This window comes from Carcharodon carcharias, chromosome 13 (genome assembly GCF_017639515.1).
Source record: "Carcharodon carcharias isolate sCarCar2 chromosome 13, sCarCar2.pri, whole genome shotgun sequence".
NCBI lineage: Eukaryota > Metazoa > Chordata > Chondrichthyes > Lamniformes > Lamnidae > Carcharodon > Carcharodon carcharias.
In genome coordinates, this window is record NC_054479.1 from 82,334,342 (window position 1) to 82,355,626 (window position 21,285).

At 42.8% G+C, this 21,285-nt stretch overlaps 1 protein-coding gene across 4 annotated transcripts in view; it reads right to left on the reverse strand.

Annotated features, from left to right (window-relative positions):
• Positions 1-1,884: 1,884 nt before the first annotated feature.
• Positions 1,885-21,285, reverse strand: part of elk3 (ETS transcription factor ELK3) — a 52,440-nt gene continuing 33,039 nt past the window's right edge. For 3 of the 4 annotated variants that reach the window (XM_041203344.1, XM_041203343.1, XM_041203342.1), the window contains 3 exons: positions 15,518-16,318; positions 12,003-12,125; positions 1,885-2,543 (listed from right to left, as the gene is read on the reverse strand). In XM_041203344.1, the coding sequence (XP_041059278.1) occupies positions 2,448-2,543; positions 12,003-12,125; positions 15,518-16,318 (1,020 nt within the window). In that variant the 3' untranslated portion in view covers positions 1,885-2,447. The remainder of the gene's footprint in view (positions 2,544-12,002; positions 12,126-15,517; positions 16,319-21,285) is intronic. The other variant, XM_041203345.1, reaches the window with a different exon arrangement.

Below are 21,285 nucleotides of genomic sequence, written 5' to 3' on the forward strand. Positions count from 1 at the left end.
GAAGGGCCTGTTCCTGTGCTGTACTTTTTTTTGTTCTTTGTTGTTCTTATCTCGAATCAAATAAAGCTGGAGAAATTGTGATCTGCCCATGTAGGTAACTTAGCTTCTGTTTGGGAAGAATAGCAGATTGATCATGCATTTCTAATAGAAGTTTACTACATATTAAAAGGTAGTGTTAATTGGTAAATGAGCTAGTTAGCCTTACTATTGAATGTCGAATGTTGAAATAAATCATTGTTCATACTTAATCCAATTCAGACAGTTGTACTGCTGAGCCAAAGGTGTAATAAATTACAAGACGAGGCCCCTCTTCACTGTATAAAATTTTAAGCGATTAATTGGTTTGTTATGAAGCACATTTTTAGCATCTGGCACACAGATTCTCCTATTAGAGGTACTGATTTATTAATGTCGATATATGAAGGAGGACATTTGAGAATATCATCTGAGGTACTCAGAATAACCTGACAGTCGTCTTGCCCCATGTTATTTAAGACAAAAGAGCTGAACTCCCGAGGTGAGGTGAGAGTGACTGCCCTTGACATCAAGGCCAAATTTGACCAAGTGCAGCAGCAAGGAGCCCTAGCAAAATTGGAGTCAATGGGAATTGGGGGGAAAATTCTCCATTGGTTAGAGTCATACCTAGCACAAAGGAAGCTGGTTGTGGTTGTTGGAGGTCAATCATCTCCGGTCCAGGACATCATTGTGGGAGTTCTTCAGGGTAGTGTCCTCGGCCAAACCATCTTCAGCTGCTTCATCAATGACCTTCTTTCCACCATAAGGTCAGAAGCGGGGATATTCACTGATGATTGCACAATGTTCAGCACCATTCATGACTCCTCAGTTACTGAGGCAGTCCATGTCCAAAGACAATATCCAGTCTTGGGCTGACAAGTGGCAAGTAACATTTGCGCCACACAAGAGAGAATCTAATCATCTCCCATCAACCATCTCCAACAAGAGACAATCTAATCATCGCCCCTTGACGTTCAATGGCATTACCATCACTGAATCCCCCACTATTAACATCCTGGGGGTTACCATTGACCAGAAACTGAACTGGACTAGCCATATAAATACTGTGGCTACAAGAACAGGTCAGAGGCTAGGAATCCTGTGACATGTAACTCACCTCCTGACTCCCCAAACCCTGTCCACCATTTACAAGGAACAAGTCAGGAGTGTGATGGAATACTCCCCACTTGCCTGGATGAGTGCAGCTCCCACGACATTCGAGAAGCTTGACACCGTCCAGGACAAAGGAGCCCGCTTGACTGGCACCACATCCACAAACATTCACTCGCTCCACCACCGACGCACAGTAGGAATTCACTAAGCCTCCTCAGACAGCACCTTCCAAACCCACGACTACTACCATCTAGAAGGACAAGAGCAGCAGATAGATGGGAACACCACCACCTGGAAGTTCCCCTTCCAGCCACTCACCATCCTGACTTGGAAATATATCGCCATTCCTTCGTTGTCTCTGGTTCAAAATCCTGGAACTCCCTTCCTAACAGCAGTGGGTATACCCACAGCACATGGACTGCAGCGGTTCAAGAAGGCAGCTCACCGCTGCCTTCTCGAGGGCAATTAGGGATGGGCAATAAATGCTGGCCCAGCCAGCGAAACCCACACCCGTAAATGAATTTTTAAAAATTAATTATGTACGGTAATCATATAGGCAACTAAACCTTACTGTGATACATATACTTTCTAGCACTGTAGTAGCTGTGTTCCCATTCTGGTCCATGCTGTACCATGTCTCTTTGTTGGTGTAATTTTAACCCCTATTGCACTGCTGTTCCTTAACCTCTTGCTAGAGTAGTACCTTCAAGGAATTGTCTCATTATCCTGATGTCTGGAAAAAAGATTTGAAAATAGTTTGCTGAGAATCTAGCATTTATTGAATTACAACAAGTACAAACTTGTAGCCAAAGTACAAATACATGGCAAACCTGCCTATAATACATATAAACTGCAATGCTTTTTATTTAAAAAAAAAACTTACACTGAAAATAACATCAATCTTACTGGCTAATACATAGTATCACGTCCTTTAACAGCCAATAATTGAAAACTGATACAAAGTTTCAATTATTTAACAATGCTAATAATCTGCCATTACAACAGGTTTACAGTTAATTTACAAGTTACATAAAACACACAAGCATAAGTAGGCACAGCTGGTTAACATTCATTAAAAGCACAGTGCATAAAACGCAAGGTACAGGAAACGGTTATATACTTATTGCCAACTTCATTATAAAACGACGAGGAGAAGAAACCTAATCAAAACACTTGTAAAAGGATATTTAATCCATACTTCATAATATAACTGACGACTTCGTATCAATGATGCAAGAACACTGATAAAAATTAAAGCTGAACATTGTCCTACATTTTGGCATTTAACTGGACCCTTTTGCTCCTTCAATAAGGCAGTATCATGATTTCTGGGAATTGGATGAAAGCAGCAAGGGAGAAACCCCATCCAAACTAGGAATTGGAATTGGCATGTGTCCATTCACTAGGGTCGGAAACTGGAGACAGAAAAAATTGACACAATTAAAATTACTTCACAGTAGCAAGTGATCAGCTCAATGTTTTGGCCACAGAAAAGGAAATACACATGAACATACAAAACAAGTATGGGGAAGTACCAGCTGGCCCATGGAGTCTGTCCATCCCATTCCAAACACTCACTTTTTTGTCCCCTTCCCATGGCCATGACAGAGTCCACTTGCCAACCAATCAGCACTCTCTTCTCATACAGTATAAATTGTTGTTTCCCCGACATTGGTATTTTCTTGCTTATTGTCCTGATGAGTGCAAGATGAAAAGCTTTGACAAAAAATCTCCTTTTCAGCAATAGTCAATTTCTGTACTACCAAACGACTAGTTTCTGTTTAATAATATATGGTAAAGCGGAGCAAATGCCAGCTTAGTGTAGCTCCAATCAATCTACTAAATCCAGCAAGGTTAATGGTTTAAACATAAAGATGAAATAACCTTATTGTAGAAATGCTGCAGCACCACCATTGGCAAGAGTGTGTAATTTCAGCATGCCAAGTTTACATAGGCAGTTTCTATTACATATGTGGACAGAGACGTTTATAATGGACATAATGCATGATTTTAAAATGGAATTACGCCCGCTTTCCCTGGGTCTAATTATCCCATTTAATTATCTTCTATCTATAGACCACACTTGGCCTCGACTCCCTCTGTGCCACACCTTTAGAAAATGAAAGTAAATATCCATGACCTGCTTTTTTGTTTGCTGCACTGTTTCGACTTATTTTCATTTTCTTACATGGACATTTGAAAAAAAACACTTTGGTGCCAAGAACACAAACATTGTTGGACTAATTTAAAGGATTGATCAGATTATTGTACAGTGCACGAGGCGGCTATTTGGCCCATCATGCCTCTGCTGGCTCTTTGAAAGAATTATCCATTTAGTCCAACTCCCCTCCTCTTTCCCCATAGCTCTGCAAATTTCCTCACTTAAAGTAGTTACACAATTCCTGTTTGAAAATTATTGAATCTGTTTCTTAAAGTCATGTATCCCAGACCATAACAACTGTGGAAATTCCACATGTTGGCTCTGGTTCTTTTGAAAATTACTTTACATTTATGACCCCTGCTTAGCAAACCTGTAACTGCAGTATCTCTTTATTTACGCCATCAAAAGCATTCATGAATTTTAATACCTTGTCAAATCTCCTCTTAGCCTTATCTGCCCTTAAGAGAACAATACCAGTCTATCCATATAATTGTAGTCCTTCATTCCTAGTACTATTTCAGTAAATCTCCTCTGTACCCTCCCTAAGGCCTTGGTATCTTTTCCAAAGTGTGGTGGCCAGAATTGAACACATTGCACCAACTGAGGCCTAACCAACATTTTTTAAAGTTTTAGCATAACTTCCTTGCTTTTTGTACTCTATATCTCTATTTAGGGATTGGAATTGGCATGTGTCCATTCACTAGGGTCATACACTGGTGACAGAAACATGCAACAAAATTAAAATTACTTTGCTGCAGCAAGTGAACAGTCTAATGCTCAACATTTTGGCCACAGAAAAGACAAATACACACAAACATGCCTTTTTAACAGTCTTCTCAGCTTGTTTTCCCTCTGTCCCTTTAAAATTGCATCATTTAGTCTGTATTGCCCCACCTCATTCTTCCTACCAAAATGAATCATTTCCCACTTAAGAGTCAAGCCAGCATTACATTTCATCTGCTATGAATCTGCCCATTTCACTAGTGTCTATGAAAACCTTAAGTCTGTTACTATCCTCCTCATTATTTACTACATTTACAAGTTGTGTATCATCTGCAAACTTTGAAATTATGCCCTGCAAGCCCAAGTCCAAGTCACTAATGCATCTAAAACAGCAGTGATCCCAATACTGACCTCTGGGAGACACCACTGTAAATTTCCCCCTCGTCTGAAAAACAACCGAACACTGTTCTCTGCTTTCTGTGTTCCTGAACCAGTTTCGTATCCACGTGGCTGCTGCCTTTTAAATTCCATGGGCTTTAATTTTGCTAGCAAGTCTATTACATAATTAAACATCTTTTGAAAGTCCACATGTATGACATCAACTACCCCATCCTTTCATTACTTCAAAGAGCTCAAACAAATTTGAATATCATCAAAAAGATTGTGCCTTTTCAGAGAATTACACATGGTACATTTAAAGCAATTTCCAGAATGTACAGAGGTTTTCTTTTGTTTATAGTAATTTTGAATTTAAACTAAGTGATGGAAGGAAGCTGCATTAAATAAATTTGTGCTGTTTGCTCCACAAATAGTGATGAAATTCACTAACTTATGGTGAAACAACCAACTTACACACAAAGCTGTGTTGCTATGGGAACCCATATAGCCCTGGCTGTGCTGAAAAGCTGCTGCTATGGGAACCCATAAAGGTCCTGGCTATGCTTTCCTTTGGATGGGATACATAGAAAATTCTTTGTTCCAATCCTATTCAAGGCTCCTCCCTCACCTCTTTTTCTGGAGTATTGATGACTGTATCACTGCCCCTGTTCTCACACCAAACTGGAAAATTTAATTAACTTTGCTTCAGATTTCCACCCCTCATTCACCTTCACATGGTCCATCTCGAAATCTTCCCTTTCATTCCTTGACTCCTCTATTTCCATTTCTGGGACTAGGATGTCAACCAGTAATATCTCCTATAAGCTCACTGACTCCCACATCTACCTTGACTACACTTGCTCACACCCCACTTCCTATAAGGACTTTATTCCATTCTCCTAGTATCTCCATCTCCATTGCATCTGTTCTGACAATGTAACCTTCCATACCAGTGTTTTTGATATGACTTCCTTTTCCTCTACCAAGAATTCCCTGCCACTATGGTTGACAAGACTCTTAACTGTGTCCGTCCCATTTCCTATGCTTCTGTCCTCACCCCTACCCTCCCAGAACCATGAGAAAGTTCACTTAGATTGTGTTTCCCACTCCATCAGCCTCCACATTAAACAGATCAATCTCTGCTACTTCGAAGTAATTCCATCACCAATCCCAGCTTCATCTCCCCTCCACTTACAGCATTCTGAAGGGACCATTGTCTCCACGACACCCTGGTCCACTTTTTAAATTACCTTTAACACTCCCCCCAGGCCACTTCCCACTGCACCTTTCACTCCCTCGCTTTCCATCATTCAGGACTTCAAACACCCCTTCCACGTGAAACAGCAATTTACTTGTACTTTGAACTTACTATACTGTATTCATTGCTCCCAATATAGGCCTCAACCTTAGGAAGACCTAAATACTGATTGGGTGCTTGATTTGATGATCATCTCCATTCAATCCACAACCATAACCCTGAGCTTCCAGTTGCCTGTCATCTTAATTCTCTGCCCTGCTCCCACTCTGACCTCCCTGTCCTCAGCCTCCTGCAGTTTCCAATGAATATGAACACTAGTTCAAGGAATGGAACCTTCTAACATTCTATTAACCACTTTACAACCCTTAGGGTTCAACACTCAGTTTGATATCAGATCAGAACCACTGCTCCAATTTCTTTGGTATTGGTGATTCTGCTATTTCAACCTCGTCCAGACCCATCATTTGTTTATTTACTTGGCCTATTACCATCCCCTTTTGCCTTGCACCATCAGCCCTTATCTCCCCTGCCTTCCACTCTATCAGAGACCTTCCCTCTTTTTATTTCCTCGCCCCAAACCACCCCTTTTCCAGTACTTGCTTAAAACTTGATTAACATCTTCCAGTTCTGATTAAAATGTAATAAAAAAGCAAGGTGAGACTTGTATTTCCATAGCACCTTTCAAAGCACTTTATGACCAATAAAGTACTTTTGAAGTTTAATCACTAATAGGAAACACAGCAACAAATTTGTGCACAGCAAGCTCCCACAAACAGCAATAATGATAATGACTAGATAATATGTTTTAGTGATGTTGACTGATAATACAAATATTGGCCAGGACACCAGGGTTAACCTGCCAGCTTTTCTTCAAAATTATGCCATGGGATCATTTACAACCACCGGAGAGAGCAGGTTTAGCACCTCCTTTGAGAAACAGCACCTCCAGCAATGCAGTACTCCCTCAGTACTGTACTGGAGCATCAGCCTTGATTATTTTTTTTCCAAAATATACTTTATTCATAAGATTTCTAAAAATACATTCCAAAACATTTCAAACTGAATATTACAGAAAGTGCAATAAAATTCAACTTATCTCTCCATACAGCATGTTCCACTCTGAGATGCCTCAATGCAATTTCAATACTCTTGAAGTTTATAATTTACATTCCGTTAGCCTTGGTGTTTGTGCTCAAGACCTGGGGCAGGACTTGAACCCGCAATTTTCAGAGACAGAGATAAGGATTGAGTCACAGTTGATACCACAGTTGTGACCTGACACATTAACTCTGCTTCTTTCTCCACAGCTGTTACCTCAGCTGCCAAGTGCTTAAACATTTTCTATTTTTATTTAGACAGGAAATTTTGTTTTGCTATCCTCACAAATCCAAGATCTGTCTGAGATCTTCCAATGGTGAAAACCAACTGTAAAATGTGATGTATGCTAGTTACGTGAAGCATTTCATATCTGCTGTTGACTGTAATATGCATTTTGCAACCTCGTATAACTAACTGACCCCCTTCTTAATTGAATGGACATGATTTTACAAGCTCCCACCTACCCGGCCCTTAGATATGAGGATTTAGGAAACAATCATTTCAACTTGAGATTTCCTAAGACTCATGACAGAGGCTTTTTTCGTAACTGTCAATCGAATTATCCTGTACTACAAATGTCATCAGATGTATATAGTAACATTTGCTGTACAAACTGGGTATATTGTAAATATTTTATTGGGCAACATGAGTTTTTTTTTACAAATAAAAATTATCTTTGCATTCCACAAATTATAATGAAAGATACAAAAGCAGGAGTTGTAAAATGTTTAAAGTGTATCCTTTGAAATAGTGGAGCTTATTCCAGTATATTCAGATAAGATTAGTTAAGTTTTAATAGCTGAGCAAAGAATTATGAGTAAAAACTGTTCTAAAACCCAACATTATCAGAAACACTCAGCAAGCCAGGCAATATCTGTGGAGAGAGAAGCAAGTTTCAAGACAATGGCCTTCTATCAGGACTGGAAGATGGTTTTATTTAAGTACAGAAGTGGAGAAAGGGGAGAGTGGGAATGGAGGGGATGAAAGACCAAAGAGATAAAAGCAAAAAACTGTGGATGCTGGAAATCCAAAACAAAAACAAAAATACCTGGAAAAACTCAGCAAGTCTGGCAGCATCTGCGGAGAGGAGAATAGTTAACGGTTCGAGTCCGAATGACCCTACAACAGAACCAAAGAGGAAAGTCCTGTGATAGCATAGGGGAAAGGAGAGATTTATTGGAAAAAAGGATGATGGTGCAAGGCAAAAATGAGTGGTAATGGGACAAGTAAAGAGACAAAAGTTGTGTGAATAGTTATAGCAAATAACAGCTGAGGGCAGAGGAAGGAAGCAGGAAACACTCGGCAAACAGGAGAATGTTCCTATGACCCGGGAGTATGACTGTGTAAGTGGTGAGACCCCTAGAGGTGGGAGCCACCCCACCAGCCATGTACTGAAAAGGGATCTCCTACCATAACACCAGCTCAGACCCACCACCATAAAACTAGCTCAGACTTCCCCCCTCCCCCCAACACCAACTACAACACCAGCTCAAAAACCACACCCCCTGGGGTCCAACCCCCTCAACCCATGCAACAGTCCACATCCCACTTCAACTCAAGCACCAATCCACAACTCCACAATTCCTGTTGGCTCTGGTGCAGGCACCCTCTCATCACTAACAAATATTGTCTGTGAAATTGGCCAAGATCTAACGTTGCTAAACTTTATGGAAGTGTTGAATCGAAAGAAGGGATGCTGGTAGAAAGAAAGAAAAGACTTGCATTTATATAGAGTTTCACGCCACCACTGGATATCTCAAAGCCAATGAAGTATTTTTGAAGCGTAGTCACTTGTAATGTTGGAAGCGAGGCAGCCAATCTGCACACAGCAAATTCCCATAAACAACAATGTGACAGTGACCAGATAATGATTTTTGCAATGTTAATTGTTCTTTTAGATTGATGTGAGCTTCATTGGAACAGTGTAGGAGGTCAAGGGCAGAGTGGTCAGAGTGGGAGTGGAGCAGAGAATGAAAATGGCAAGTGCCTGGAAACCCAGGGTCACACTTGTGGACTGAACGGATGTGTGCTTTTGGTCTTCCCAATGTGGAGGAGACTACATTGTGTAAGACCAAATGCCATTTACTGGGGAGATAGTGATGTAGTGATAATATTACTGGACTAGTAATCGAAACGCTGAGCCTAATGCTCTGGGGACAGGGATTCAAATCCCACCATGGTAGCTGGTGAAATTTAAATTCAATTAATAAACCTGGAATTAAAAACTAGCCTCAGTGACCATGAAACCACTGATGATTCACTGACACCCCTTTAGGGAAGGAAATCTGCTGTCCTTGTCTGGTATATGTGACTCCAGACTGCCCTCTGAAATGGCCTAGCAAGCCACTCAGTTCAAGGGCGGGGGGGCAGTTAGGGATCGGCAACAAATGCCGGCCTTGCCATCAATGCCCACGTCCCACGAAAGACTAAAGGGGAAAAAAAATATATTAAATTGAAAGCTGTATGAGTAAATTGCTGTTTCACCCAGAAGTGGTGTTCGGAACTCCGTACAGTGAGAAGGGAAGAGGTAAAAGGGCAGGTGTCGCACTCTTGCAATTGTGTGGAAAGGGTGTTGGGGTAACTGAGGAGTGAACCAGGGTGTCATGGAAAGGTCCCTCATGCTGAAAGGGTAAGATATGTTTGTTGGTGGCAGGAGGCAGAGGTGATGGAAAATGATCCACTGACTGACTATGAAGGCTGGTGGGGTGAAAGGTGAGAACTGCTTGTGATTCTCAGAGGGGGAACTAAGCACAGGAAAATGGATGGTCACTGTTGAGAATCTGTGGAGGGAAATCCTTGGCTATGGAAAAAGGATAACATCAGAAGCCTTAATATGGAAGAAGGCACCATCAGAACAGATGCAACAGAGACAAAGGAACTGTGAGAACGAAATACAGTCCTTACATGAGTTAGGATGGGAAGAACTGTAATCAAGATGGCTGTGGAATTGTTACTTCTTAGGAGATGTTAGTTGACAGCCTATCTCTTGAAATGGAGTTAGAGAACTGAAAGGAAAGATTCAGAAGTGGACTACGTAAGGCTGAGGCAAGGTTGGAAATTAGAAGCAAAAGTTGTTAATCTACAGTTGACTTCCTTTAGGTAATTTCTGTCATTATGAACACTTTATGAAGCATTAACTTTTATGTAAATGTCCTTTGATTAAAGTTTATAATCTGCAGATATTTTTTGCAAATGACTATTTTTGCTTATATCCTAAAATCAAAGAATGGTTACATCACAGAGGCCATTCATCCCTTCAAGTTCATGCCAGCTCTCAGCTTGTCCCACTCCCTGCCTTTTCCTTGTAGCCCTAATTTTTTCCTCTTTGGGGGCTTATCCAGTTCCCTTTGGAAATCTATGATTGAACCTGCCTTCACCATATGCTTGGGCAGTGCATTCCAGTCCTAACCGCATAAAAAGATTTTAATCATGTCACCTTTGGTTGTTTTGCCATTCACTTTAAATCAATGTCCTCTGGTTCTCGACCCTTCAGCCTATGGGAACAGTTTCTCTCTCTGTATTCTGTCTAAGCACCTCATGATTTTGGACACCTCTATCAAGTCTCCTCTCAACCTTCACTTTTCTGAGGAGAACAGCACCAGCTTTTCCAATCCATCCATGTAACTCAACTCCCTCATCCCTGGATCATTCTCACAAAATCCTTTCTGCAGTCCCTCTAAAATCTTCATGTATTTCCTAGAGTGCGGCGCCCAGAATTGGATACAATATTTAGTTGAGGGCCAACCAGTGTTTTCTCAAGATTCACGATGACCTCCTTGCTTTTAGACTCTATGCCTCTGTTTATAAAGCCCAGGATGTTTTGCCTTTTTAGCCACTTTCTCAATCTGCCTTCTCACCTTCAATGAATCATGCACATACACCTCAAGCTCTCATTGTTTTATATTATATTGACAGAATAATTCCTCCTTGAAGTTGTCAAATATTATTTTTAATAATTAGTAAACATGGTAAATATTTCAATATTAGTTTGTTGCTATATTCGAATATTGAAAACAGTGCAACCTGGCCGATTAAGTTGATACAAATCATGTGGACGAAGATCCTTGAGTTGCTTATGTGCAATTCTCCTAAACTCCACTAAGGATTGTCAATTAGAAACTTGGCCAAAAGCTGATATAAGTCATCATAAGTGCAGCAGCATGAGAGATCTTGTAGTGCAATGGTAGCATCCCTACCTTTGGGCCAGAAATTTTGCGTTCATGTCCCACGCCAGGACTTGTTGGCTAGGGAAGGAGTGGTTATGACACAGTCCAATGGGCTGATAACCAGCTCAGAATTCCTTCAACTGTTTAGCAACCGTTCCAAAAGGGGGAAAAATGAATGAAGAAGACTGCAGTGGTGTTTCAGTGTTAGACAGTCATGAATTTAAATGATGTGGCTGTGAAATGAGTGTTATTACCCTTGGACTAATTATACATTTCCAACCCAAGTTCTGAATGGTAAACGATGACTTTCCAGGCTAAAAGTGGTGGATGACTCCACTTCAGCAAGCAGTGGGACCAGGGCCACATTTTACGGGCAGCAGTTCCTATTAAAGTTGGCTGCCACCCCCACAAGGTGCCCAATTACAGGACAGTCAGCTCAGCAGCGTCACCGCTAACTGTGGCTATTGCTGGGGCTGTACCTGAAGGATGAGGGTGCATTGATGGATAGCATCTTCACAACCAGGTGAGTGGGGTCTGGGGGTGTTGGGGCCAGTCGGGTGGGGGGGGGGGGTGGGGTTGTAGGGGATGATCAGTGAGGGAAGGGGATGCCACTGCTTCTGCAGGGTCCATTTGTGCCCAAAAAGGAGGCCCCTCCCAACTCCCAGAGCCTGCTGGGGGGCCGCCATGGTGGTCTCCCTGGAGGGCCCCCCCCCACCTCCTGCTGCTGGTAAAATGCCAGCAGTGGTGATATAATTAGCCAGGTGGACTCCTGAAAGGCAACACGTCTGCCACTTTACGCACTACCGCCAGCAAAATGGGATGACAGTGGAAGATGATGGGCATCCTCCAACATTTTCCCATTTTGCCAGCCTGCCCGCTTGAGCCCATCCCCACAGGCCGTATAAAATTCAGTCCGTAGACTATTTTTAAAGAAAAGTTGGCAACAGATGAGTTGCAAAGCTACAATCTGTAACTGCCAACATTGTAAACCTGCACATCAACCAAGGTTATTACTTACAATTAACATGTTGTACACACAGCTAGTTTGAGTTGATCGCTCTGATATTAATGTTTAACAATCAGCACATACCTGAAATAAAGACCCTGGCCCCTGCAGTCTGGCAGGACTCAAGGGAGCTACTGGACTTAGAGTACTCCAAAAGTGAATACTGGAGAGTAAGGGGCTTGGTGTCAACAGAATTCCATTAGGAGTCTATAATGATAAAAGAAAATGTAATTAGACTGATCAATAAGTGGCCTTGGTAGCTATGGCTCAGTGGCAGCTCTTTCAACATCGAGTTAGGAGGCTTTGGGTTGAAGTCCCACTGCATAGACTTGAGCACAAATATCTAGGCTGACACTCCAAAGCAATACTGAGGGAATGCTGCACTGTCAGAGGGTTAGTACAAAGGGAGTGTTGCACTGTTGGAGGGTCAGTACTGAGGTAGCATTGCACTATTGGAGGCTCAGTACTGAGGGAGCGCTGCACTGTCAGAGGATTAGTACAGAGGGAGCGCTGCACTGTTGGAGGGTCAGTACTGAGGGAGCGCTGCACTGTCAGAGGATTAGTACTGAGGGAGTGCTGCACTGTCGAAGGATCAGCACTGAGGGAGCGCTGCACTATCAGAGGGTTAATACTGAGGGAGTGCTGCACTGTCAGAGGGTTAGTACTGAGGGAGTGCGGCATTGTCAGAGGGTTAGTACTGAGGGACCACGGCACTGTCGGAGGCTCAGTACTCAGGGAGCGTTGCACTGTTAGAGGGTCAGTACTGAAGGATCACTGCACATCGGAGGGTCAGGACTGAGAGACTCCTGCACTGTTGCAGGGAGACTACCGAGGGAGTGCTGCACCGTCGGTGGAAGGGTACTGAGGGAGCACTGCACTGTCAGTGGGAGGGTACTGAGGGAGCACTGCACTGTGTTAGAGGTCATGCCTTTTGGATGAGAAGTTAAACCAAGGCCCCATCTACTCTCTCAGGTGGATGTAAAAGATCCTATGGTTATTATCACATTGTGAGATCTTGCTGTGTGTAATTTGGGTGCTGCAACAACGATATTTCAACAGTAACTACAATTCAATAATTTTTAATTGGCTGTAAAGTGTTTTGGGATGTCCTAAGGTCATGAAAGGTGCTATGAAATGTCAGTCCTTTGTTCCTTTAAGTCAAGGCAAATTATATAATGCACCAGTCACAGCATTATGAATATCTGTACTAAACTAATAATCTAAGTGGAAGAATTCTTCACCTCAGCATAAAGTACTGAAGCTGTAGATTTGTCCCAGCTTGGGGCAGCACTGCATGTCTAATTTTGGATTTGGGCCCTATGTAAAATATAAAACTATAAATATTTATTATGACTTATTGAAAAGAACTGAGAATACTTGCATTTGTATAGCACCTTTCACAACCTCAAGAAAACCCAAAACACTTTACAACCAAATAAACACCATTGAAGTATCATTGTTGTTATAATGTCCAGAAACGCATCAAACAATATGCACACAGCAAGGCCCCACAAAAACTGCAAATGAGCAACAGCTGCTTTAAGGAGGAGATAGTTTAGGTACAGCTGAGGTATATTCCCATGAGGGGGAAAAGGTAGGAACTAGAGCTCCCCAGATGCTGAAAGAGAGAGTAAGATGTAGCAGAAAAAGTGAATGGATTGCAAATGTCAGGTTGATAATACAAGTGAGAATCAGGCTGGATACAGAACGTTCAGAGGTGAGGTAAAAAGGGAAATAAGAGGGGCAAAGGGAGGGTCTAAAAATAAACTAACAGCTAACAAGAAAGGGAATCCAAAGTCTCCTATGGACAGTAGTTTTGTTTTGGGCTGAAGTCGAGTTCCCCAGGGGTCGGTATTAGGAGCATACCTTTTTGTGATATTTATTAATGACTAGGATTTGTGTGTGTTCAGGGCACAATTTCAAAATTTGCAGGTGACACGAAACTTGAAGTATTGTGAACTGTGAGGAGAATAGTGAAAGACTTCAAGAGGACGTACACAGGTTAGTAGAATAGGTCAAAAACTGACAGATGAAATTTAACTCCGAGAAATGCAAAGTGATACGTTTCGGTAGGAAAAATGAAGAGAAGCTATATAAACAAAGGGCATGATTCAAAAAGGGGTACAGGAGCAGAGTGACCTGGGGGTATATGTGCACAAATCATTGAAAGTGGCTGGGTAGATTGAGAAAGCAGTTAATAAAGCATACAACACCCTAATCTTTATTAGTAGGGACATAGAGTTAAAAGGAAGCAAGTTATGATGGACTTTGGTTCAAGGTGAACTGAAGTAGTTGTCTAACTCTAGGCAGTTCACTTTAGGAAGCGTGCGAAGGCATTAGAGTGCAGAAAGATTTACAACAATGGTTCCAGTGATGAGGAACTTCAGCTACATTGATAGATTGGAGAAGTTGGGACTGTTCTCCATAAAGAAGAGAAGGCTGAGAAGAGATTTGATAGAGGTATTCAAAATCATGAGGGGTCTGGACAGAGTGGATAGGGACAGACTGTTCCCATTGGTGGAAGGGTCGAGAACCAGAGGACACAGATATAAAGTGATTGGCAGGACAGCCAGAATATTATGCAGCAAGTTGTTAAGATCTGAATTGCATATCCTGAAAAAATGGTAGAGACAAACTTAATTGTGGCTTTCAAAGGGAATTGGATAAGCACCTGAAGGGAAATAAAGTGCAGGATTATGCGGATAGGGCAGGGCAATGGGACTAGCCGAATTGCTCCTGCAGAGAGCTAGCACAGGCCTGATGGGCCAAATGGCTCTTTTCTGTAATGTAACTATTCTATGATTCTATAATCTGTTTAATAAAATTGAAGGAAAAATGTTGGCCTTCAAATACATCCATCTGTGATAGCAGGCAGGCCCTCGGTTTAAAATCTCACCTGAATAACAGTGCAGCACTGACTCAGTACTGGACTAAATTGTCAGTCTGGATTACACGCTGAATTAAGTGGAGCGAACTCACAACGTTCTGAATCTGGTGATAGTGCCACACACTGAGTTACAGCTGTCATTCATTAACATTTGAACCTGTTCATTCACAAAGTAATTATATATAAAATGCATTTACAAAAATAACTTGAAACAAATAAGTAACTGGGGAAAGCTGGTACTCTTTCCCCTAAAGGCTACAAGATGTGGGAGACAAAAACATTTGACTGATGCAGTTTGCAATGGTCTTCTGAGGTTTGGCCAGAAGCGTGTTGTTAGGGAGGAGTAGAGGAAGCTCTATTCTGTATCTAATCATGTTCTAGCTAATCTTGGAACTCCTGGCAATAAGAAGTGTGAAAAATGTATTCTTTCAATCCTTAGAACTAATGGTTGGAGAAAATAAAACTCATCCTTTTAAAAAAAAACCTGATTCAAGATCGTGGAAAACTTCTTTTTAGAATTATATTCGCATTCCACTTTGAAGATGCAGAATTTTTGAATCTAGTGAATAGAAAATTGTATCAACTGATACATTTTTGGATTTGCTTGCCAAGATTTTACACAATTACACAGCACATTTATCAATCTGTGTAATTAAGAGGTTTTGTGTTGAAAACTTCATTGTTTTATGTAAATGTGATTTAACTAACTGACCTGTGCAGTGAAGAACGCAGGGGTAAGGGATCCTGAAGGAAGTGCTGGGCTGTTGAGCGCTATCGAGCTGGCGTCAGTGTTGGTTATGACTAAAGGAGGAGCTGGAATCTCCAGGCCTTTAGGTTTCTTAGCCTTTGGAAGATGGATCTGTCTCTGCTCAGACGGACAAGGCGATTTGGCCTTCGAGCCCGATGAGAGGTTTAAGGGCTGAATAGACTGTTCTGAATCAAAGGCATCAAGTTCGATAATGCACGCCTTCTGGTATCCTGTTGAGGTGGTGGTGTTTGAGGATGATGAAGCAACAGGAGAATGATGTGATGATAAAGGCGATGATGTTTTAGAAGTGAGAGCTGTGAAAAAAGTTGATGCAACCACAGCTTCTGGTGGAGGAGAATGTGACGATGGAACTGAGACAATGGGCATGCTGACCGGCCTTTCGCTTTTATTTGTTACAAATCTTATAACAGTCCTGACCTCCTCAGGGGTAGGTTTTCTGGCAATTTTCTCTTCTGGCTTTTCCATTTTGATTGACTTGAAAAAGTCTGACCTGTTCTGCAAAGAGTTAATGGTGAAAGAAGTATATAACCCAGAGTGGATATAATCATTGCGACTGGGGCTTCTGCTGGTAGATAATGTAATTTGCTGGTGGTCTCTGCTCTCTGAAATTGACTGAGTGTCGCTATCCCTGAGCAAACTGTTTTCCCTACTGGATTCCAGTGAGTGGGGATCCATTTTTAAAATGTCTGGAAATGAGACAAATTTGTAAACAAACTTCTGCCCAATCACCTTCTTAATAATATTCTGTGGAGGGAAAGGAAAAAATAACTTTTATTAGATTTTGAACCATTTGAAACTTAAACCCTATTTAACAAGTAGAAACGCAGTTAACAAAAATGAAAGAAATTAGAGAAGTATATCAGTCAACCGAAGTAATTAAAAGGATGGAGGAAGAACCAATCGCAGAGATTTTCCCAGGGATTCTCCCACTCTGCCAAAGTAACCTTAGCTGAAACTCTGTTCACACGGAGAAACCAGGTTTCTGTCAACTGCAGAGTGGGAGGACCCCCAGTGAAATTCCCAGCTCCAATTTGTGTGAGCTTGTGTGTTAGCCTGTTTTAATCCACCTCGGTAATATTTTTAATCCAGTCGATAGTAAACATCCCGGACCTTGGAGAATCTTTGTCATCCTTGGAATACTAACAACCCCTCCAACTTCTCCAATCCGGATTGGCTCTTGGGGAATCACACTTTGGACTGGCATCTAGTCACTTTCCTGTTCCTGCCAGGTACTCAGGAGGCTTTACCAACATTAGTTCACAAATTACTTCCTTCAAAATTCCTGAATAGCAAAACACCAATAATGACCCAGGAATCCTGGGGTGGGATTGGAGGGGAAAGAGGGCTGGGACCATGATGTGTAAGGAAAGCTATCATTTGAAAAATGACCATGACCCTACAAGGTTTTTACTGGGCTCTCAGGCCGATCACAGATATCACAACAGCCGCATCAAACTATTATCAATTCTTCATGAACAACACATAACCTGCTACCAAAACAGGCCCGCCAAAAATATTGTCCTGGGAATTGGTCAAATTTAAACAGTAATGTGTGATAAACAGGTTAGGGTACTCCGTTCAGCTGTCTTACAGATACTATCTACAGAAATGTAAGCAAAACAAAGGAATTAGTCAATAGATTCACATATTCCGATTCCTGTGGCATTTCACTATGGGTATTCATGGAAAAGAAACTCCATTTCACTTTTGACTGCTTCGTGCAGTCACAATTTTTGGCTCTTTACAGTAGTTTTACACTCAGGTTCTCTCCATCCTGGAGCGCATGTAAAATGCAGCCCTGTGTCTCGCTCAGCTTGTGAGAATTACTTGATTTTCCCTCTGTAAAGGGAATAGAATTCACCTAGTGGTGCGGGACAGTACACAGAGTAATGGTTTTCTGTTATGATCATTGGCTCTCGCTATTGTTGGGCTGGAAAAGGGGTGTGTTTCCGGGGGGGGGCGGGGGGGGGGGGGGGTGGTTGGTGGTCATGTAAAATAGGGCAGGTGCCCAGCCGACCACCTTTCCTCCCTCACCTGAGCCCATCCCTATAATATGAAGCGGGGTGGGTGCTGAAATCAACATCCTGCCTGCCATATTCAAATGGTTATCAAGGGTCAAGTAGGCCTGTTACCAAGCCAATTGACCCTGAAAACACGCTGCCTACTCCATAAAGCATTTGACGTGAACAGCCAGGACTCTGTTTTTAAAAGAGCGGGAAGGAAGGGGGAATTCAATCCTTTTGAGGATTGGAGGCAGACCCCCTAAGATTGAACCCCCTGCTTTCGCCCTAACCTCCCCTAAAATCTAAACCCAAACCCACTCCCCCTCCCCTCTGACCTACCAAAATCCTCCCAGGCCAAGACTCCAGACTTACCAGCTTTGGGGATCCATGGGCCTTCTTACCCCTCTCCCTGCAGTCCCAGTAGCAGCCACTAATCTGTTCTTGGTGCTGCCGGGACTGTTGGAGCTGTCGGCCAACCAGATTTGCTGGCAGCTCCCATAGGCGAGACTTCCTCCCCAGTTAGGGGTGGAACTCCCACTCGGCCCTTGTTAAGTTCGCCCGCGGCAAATTATTGCTGCGGAGTGGGCCGGCCTGAAGTGGGTTGGCACTGTGACAACTTTGCTTCCGGAGGTGGGGGGAGGGGGCACACGGGCTATCCACTCGTGCTACTTGAGCTCCTTCGAGTAGGCATCTTCTCACAACAGAGTGGGATGTTTGAAATTGTACAGAACAAGCCACCCCGCTGTGCAACTGATTTAAATCACAATTCAGGAATTCTTTTCCGAGATCCTAAATGGAACAAACATCATGAATCTGTCGACCGAAATATAAATGAGGAAACCCAACTTCTGCCTCTTGGGGGTACAGCCTTGATATCCCAAGTTTAAGAAAGTTCTTAAGATTGATGTCTCAATAATCACTAACAGCTCCCATAAATGATCTCTGCTTGGAAAGTTTAGTTGTAGGAAGTTGTTCCACCAAAGTTCAAACATGAAGAATCAGCTGCAAGGGTCTGGCTTGTAAAGTCAAACAAAAGCAATATTAAGAACTTGAGAACCTTCTCAAAATGTGGGGGGGTCTTCTACAAAAGAGAGCAGAGCAAGAAGTGCAATTGACTCCTTGGAACTGACCGTGGGGTTGGGGGGATGGCATGTTTGTATATTGTATGTGAAGAAGGAATTATTGACCATTGATGACCACTTTTTAATGATTTTTTCCTCTAATATTCTTCAATCTCTTTTCTGCCTATTCTAAAAGCTAATCCAGAGAAGTGCACGCATTCCTTCCTAACAGCAATCTGGGTGTTCCTACACCACATGGACTGCAGCGGTTCAAAAAGGCAGCTCACCACCACCTTCTCAAGGGCAATTAGGGCCCACATCCCAAGAAAGAATAAGACAAATCCTTCTCAGGTAGTCTGTTACTCATGACTCCTGGAAACAGTGAGAAGAAATCTGTTTTTGTAGAATGCTGATTTCTGAAACCATTACCACTCCTGTTCCTCTGCAACAAGTACTCTCGACTACGTTTATAGAAACCATAGTAAATCTTTGAGTATCACTGTGGAAAAAGGTATCTATTGTAAGAATTTCAACTGTGGGTAATGTTGTGGTCATCTAACTGGACTTGTATTCCAGAGGCCTGGACTAATGATCAGGACACATGAATTCATATTTCACCACAGCAGCTAGTTTAAAATAAGTCTGAAATATAAAGCTAGTCCCAGTAATGGTGACCGTGAAACTATCAACTGTTGTAAAAACCCATCTGGTTCACTAATGTCCTTTAGGGAAGGAAATCTGCCAGCTTTACCTAGTCTGGCCTACACGTGACTCCAGACCCACAGCAATGTGGTTGACTCTTAACTGCCTCTGAAATGGCCCAGCAAACCACTCAGTTGTATACAAGGACAATGAGTGTTGAGCAATAAATGCTGGCCTTGCCAATAATGTCCATATCCTGCAGATGAATAAAAAGTGCTAAAAGTAGTTTTGGATTCCCGAATGAACAGATAGACAGGCCACTTTGCTGCCTGCTTGTGTGTTTATCAAGGTGAAGAATAAGAGGCTGCATCAAGCACTCCCAGGTGAGGCGCAGCACACCTAGAGGAGGTTAAAACTCCCAAACAAGTCCTGGTCCCTGTCACCAAAAGACTGCCCCCTACTACACTAGTTTAGTTTATTTTTCCATTTCCCACACCAGCCAGAATGTGGGTTGCTAATCAACGCCAGTTATTTGCAGTGGGCCCAATGACCCACCTCAGGGTCTGAACCTTCTCAAAACCATTGCAGACAACGATTCTTACAGTCAGCACAAAGAGGACAGTTTCATAATTCAGGAGCTGGGTTTAAACCCCGGAACCAGAGCTAACCTCCAGCACCAACATTATTACAGATGATCAGTATTTAGGCTGGCCCATATAACAACCTCTTCAGTGTCTGTAGAAATATGTTCCAATCTATTTGTTGAGAATTTTTTCTTCAGTTTGTTAGTTTCAGATTACTTCATTCCATAAATGATTGAAACTTAAATAGAAGTATTTCTAACCTGGCTTCTTCCCCACTTTAATAATAAAGCCTTTGGCAGCAAATTACTTTGTGCAATCTTTTCTATTTAGTCAGAGATTAAAGAAGAAAGATTTCTGTTTGGTTTTAGAGATTGCAAGGAGCAGTTTTCAAAAAAAAACTTACTAAAAGAACTCACCTCAGCTGGGGTGCAGTGTTACCTCCAGACGGTGAGAGTGTGACTGCAGACAGCAGAGGGCAGCAAATCTCATGGAAACTTAAAAATCTTAGTGGGTTTAACAGAGTAAGCACTGAGAGATTGCTTTTCCTGATTGGGGGCTCTAAGACATAGGGCGGAATTTTCCAAGCCCGCTGGCAGTGAGGCTGATAGGTGGCGTGTGCAGAAAATATGGTGGGACCCACTTCATGGGACCCACTTCATGACGGCATGAAGGCAGATCGAGATCTTCCGCTCAGCCCACCAACGGCAGGCCACGCTTCCTGCCATCAGTCAGCGGGGAACTAATTGCAATACATCAGCATTTAATTAAAAGGCCATCCCTCCAGGAAGTTGGATCCCTGCCGTATCGTCTGTCCACATTGGCGGGAAAGCACGCCGATGTGTTTCACAACAGCACACAGGCAACGTACACTTGGCGGCCTTCACTTTGGGGAAACCGAGGTGAGTGAGCAGCAGCATTCTCCACATCTCGTCCAATGCTTACAGGCCTCAGAGGCACCAAGGGGCGGGGGCAGCTGATGCCTGGCCCCACAGGTGAGTGCTGAGGGGTGGGGGGTGTCTGGGGGAAAGTGTTGGTCAGCCTCGGAGGCTAATGCTGGTGGGGTGGGAGGCAGTCAACTGCTGCCCTGGTACTGTATTCCGCACACAAGCAATCGAAGTGGGGGCAGGGTAAACGAGGGAAGTGGCCACACATTAGGGACACTTGCATAAACTGACCACACCTCAGGCGCAGCCATGGTGATATGACTGGGGTCAGGCTCTAGCCTGCCCACCCAGGCAAGCAACGTGGAGGCACCAAAGGGTCACCAAGCGCTCTACACCTTAACCCCCCCACCTCCACTGGTACAGACTGTGAGTCCTCCACCACTTTACTGGACCGTGGGACAGTTGGGTGGCGCACGTTGTACAATCTCCTGGCCAACACTGGCCATGTAGCAGTCACTGCTGGAGGCGCTCACAGCC